Raw genomic sequence first — 3185 nt, 5'->3', positions numbered from 1 at the left:
CCAAGATGGCGGCGCGTGCACAACGCGAGGCTCAGTGTCTCTCCAGTTTCTGCATTTTTGCAGTATTATTCCTGCTCATTTCGGGTCTGTTCGTGCAGAACAGTGGTGCCTTTACATCGTACACCCGATAAGAGCTTTTGGATATTGGTTTGTGCATTCCGGACAGTTTTATCAGCAATCTTCGACTCATCCATGAAATCGCCAGAACACCCCGGGCTGGGCGTCCTGCCCGGCCGGGCGGAAGTGCTAGCAGACCGCGCAGAGAACGTAAACAAAGACCGGGGAAGCGCGGCGGGCTAAGAGCTAACCTAAAGCTAACACCACACCGGCTCTCTTTACCCAGCATCTTTCTCGCCAATGTACTGTCACTGGTGAACAAAATGGATGAGATTCGACTGCGCATCAACCACAGCAAAAGATTATGGAACTGTAACGTCATGATTTTCACAGAAACATGGCTAAACAGCGGGATACCAGACAACGCTGTATCGCTAACGGAGCACCACACATTCCGATCGGACAGAACGGCGGATGACTCCGGTAAGACCAGAGGCGGAGGATTATGCATTTATATTAACAAAGCTTGGTGCACAAACTCTGTCGTCGTTGGGAGACATTGCTCTGCTAACCTGGAATTCCTAATGGTTAAATGTAGACCATTTTACCTACCACGGGAGTTCACATCCACCATAATATCTGCTGCTTATATTCCTCCCGACGCTGATGCAAAGCTGGCTATGAGCGAACTTCATGCAGCCATCAGCAAACAACAGACTGCTCACCTGGAGGCTGCTGTTATTGTTGAGGGGGATTTTAATCACTCAAACTTAAAGACAGTGCTCCCTAAATTCCATCAAAACATTCTCTGCCAGACAAGGGGAAACAAAACATTGGACCATGTTTACACAAACATAGCTGAAGCCTATGCTGTGACCCCCCTCCCCCACCTGGGTCAGTCAGATAACCTTTCTTTGTTCCTTACCCCCAAATACTCAACCCTCATCGACCGTGTGAAGCCATCAGTGAGGACCATCAAAGTGTGGCCAGCGGGGGTAGACTCCACACTCCAGGACAGGTTTCAACACACAGACTGGGGTATGTTTGCTTCCCAGGCCACACATGGCTCTCACACAGACATTGACAGTTACACTTCCTCTGTTCTGGAATATATCAACACCACCATAGACAGTGTTACAACCCAGAAACAAATCACCACATACCCAAATCAGAAGCCATGGATGAACAAGGAGGTGCGCCTCCTGCTGAAGGCACGCAACACTGCCTTCAGATCAGGGGATGCACAGGCCTACAGCACTTCCAGGGCTAATCTGAAGAGGGGCATCAAAAAGGCCAAGCACTGCTACAAGCTTAAGCTAGAGGAGCACTTTTCCAACTCTGATCCTCGGCGCATGTGGCAGGGCATCCAGGCCATCACCAATTACAAACCCAGCCAGTCCACACCCACAGCCACTGACGTCTCCTTCCTAAACGAGCTAAATGACTTTTATGCCCGCTTTGATAGAGACAATAAAGAACCCTACACCAGGATCACTTCCTTCACCGACCACTCACCTATCACACTCACCTCCTCAGAAGTACACACCGCACTGAGTCGTATCAATGGGCGTAAGGCTGCCGGACCAGACGGTATTCCTGGGCGTGTCCTCAAAGTATGTGCAGAACAGCTCGCTGGGGTATTCACAGACATTTTCAACCTGTCGCTCAACCTAGCAGCTGTGCCAACATGCTTTAAAACCACCTCTATTGTGCCAGTGCCCAAACACTCCAGCCCAACATGCCTGAATGACTACCGGCCTGTAGCACTCACACCCCTCTTCATGAAGTGCTGCGAGCGGTTGGTCCTGGCACATCTAAAAGACTCTCTGCCACCCACACTGGACCCACATCAGTTTGCCTACCGTGGCAACAGGAGCACAGATGATGCAGTCTCTATAGCACTGCACTCTGTACTCACACACCTGGACAATAAAAACACTTATGCACGAATGCTGTTTGTGGACTTCAGCTCAGCATTCATCACTGTCATACCCACCAAGTTACTGATTCAAACTAAGGAACCTGGATATCGACACATCACTCTGCAACTGGATTATGGACTTTCTGACTAACAGACCTCAGAATGTTAGATCAGGTCACATCTGCTCCACCACCGTCACACTCAACACTGGTGTACCACAGGGCTGTGTGCTGAGCCCCTTCCTCTACTCCCTTTTTACCGTTGACTGTAGGCCTGTTAATACATCCAACACCATCATCAAATTTGCAGATGACACCACAGTGATTGGTCTAATCAGCAACAATGATGAGACAGCCTACAGGGAGGAGATACAGCATCTGGCCACTTGGTGCACCGACAATAATCTGCTCCTTAACACCAACAAGACCAAGGAGCTCATTGTGGACTTCAGAAAGGGACGAACAGGCTCACATGATCCCATCCACATCAATGGTATGGCCGTTGAGCCTGTCTCATCCTTTAAGTTCCTGGGGATCCACATCTCAAAGGACCTTTCCTGGTCCACCAACACGTCCAGCCTGATCAAGAAGGCTCACCAGCACCTATTCTTCTTAAGGCAACTGAAGAAGAACCAGCTTTCATCAGCCGTCTTGGTGAACTTCTACCGCTGCACAATAGAGAGCATTCTGACAAACTGTGTCACAGTCCGGTATGGAAGCTGCTCTGTTGCTGAGCGTAAGGCACTGCAGCGGGTGGTGAAAACTGCCCAACGCATCAGAGGGACCACACTGCCAGCCATAGAGGACATCCATAAGAAACACTGTTTGCGCCGAGCACGCAGTATTCTGAAGGACAACTTTCACCCCGCTCACAGACAGTTTTCTCTCCTCCCCTCCGGCAGGCGCTTCAGGCTCCCCCGGACAAAAACCAGCAGATTGAGGAACAGCGTTTTCCCCAGAGCTGTCTCCCTCCTGAACGCTGCCCCACACTGACTCTTTTGCCCCCCCAATACACCCCCACTCTCCTCTAACTTAAACTCCTCGCAATAACTGCACTGTTTAACATTTGCACGTTTAAAATTTGCACATTCACTGCACCACATTGAACTGTTTACTTATTGAACTGTACGTACCCACTGCATATGGGCATTTGTGATTACGTACACTCCCACTATACATATACACTTGTAATCATGCTTATTTATCTG

At 49.6% G+C, this 3185-nt stretch overlaps 1 protein-coding gene across 1 annotated transcript; it reads left to right on the top strand.

Moving 5' to 3' along the window:
* On the top strand, nucleotides 1–2844 carry LOC141377960 (uncharacterized). The gene is made up of 2 exons (XM_073924194.1): nucleotides 1–29; nucleotides 99–2844. Exon 2 carries the CDS (start codon nucleotides 381–383, stop codon nucleotides 2127–2129), a length of 1749 nt encoding a protein of 582 aa, XP_073780295.1. The 5' UTR covers nucleotides 1–29; nucleotides 99–380; the 3' UTR covers nucleotides 2130–2844.
* The last annotated feature ends 341 nt before the right edge of the window (nucleotides 2845–3185 follow it).

The sequence above is a fragment of the Danio rerio genome, chromosome 15 (assembly GCF_049306965.1).
Source record: "Danio rerio strain Tuebingen ecotype United States chromosome 15, GRCz12tu, whole genome shotgun sequence".
Lineage (NCBI taxonomy): Eukaryota > Metazoa > Chordata > Actinopteri > Cypriniformes > Danionidae > Danio > Danio rerio.
Note: the sequence above shows the minus strand (reverse complement) of the source record. Positions and strands in the feature narration are given on the sequence as shown.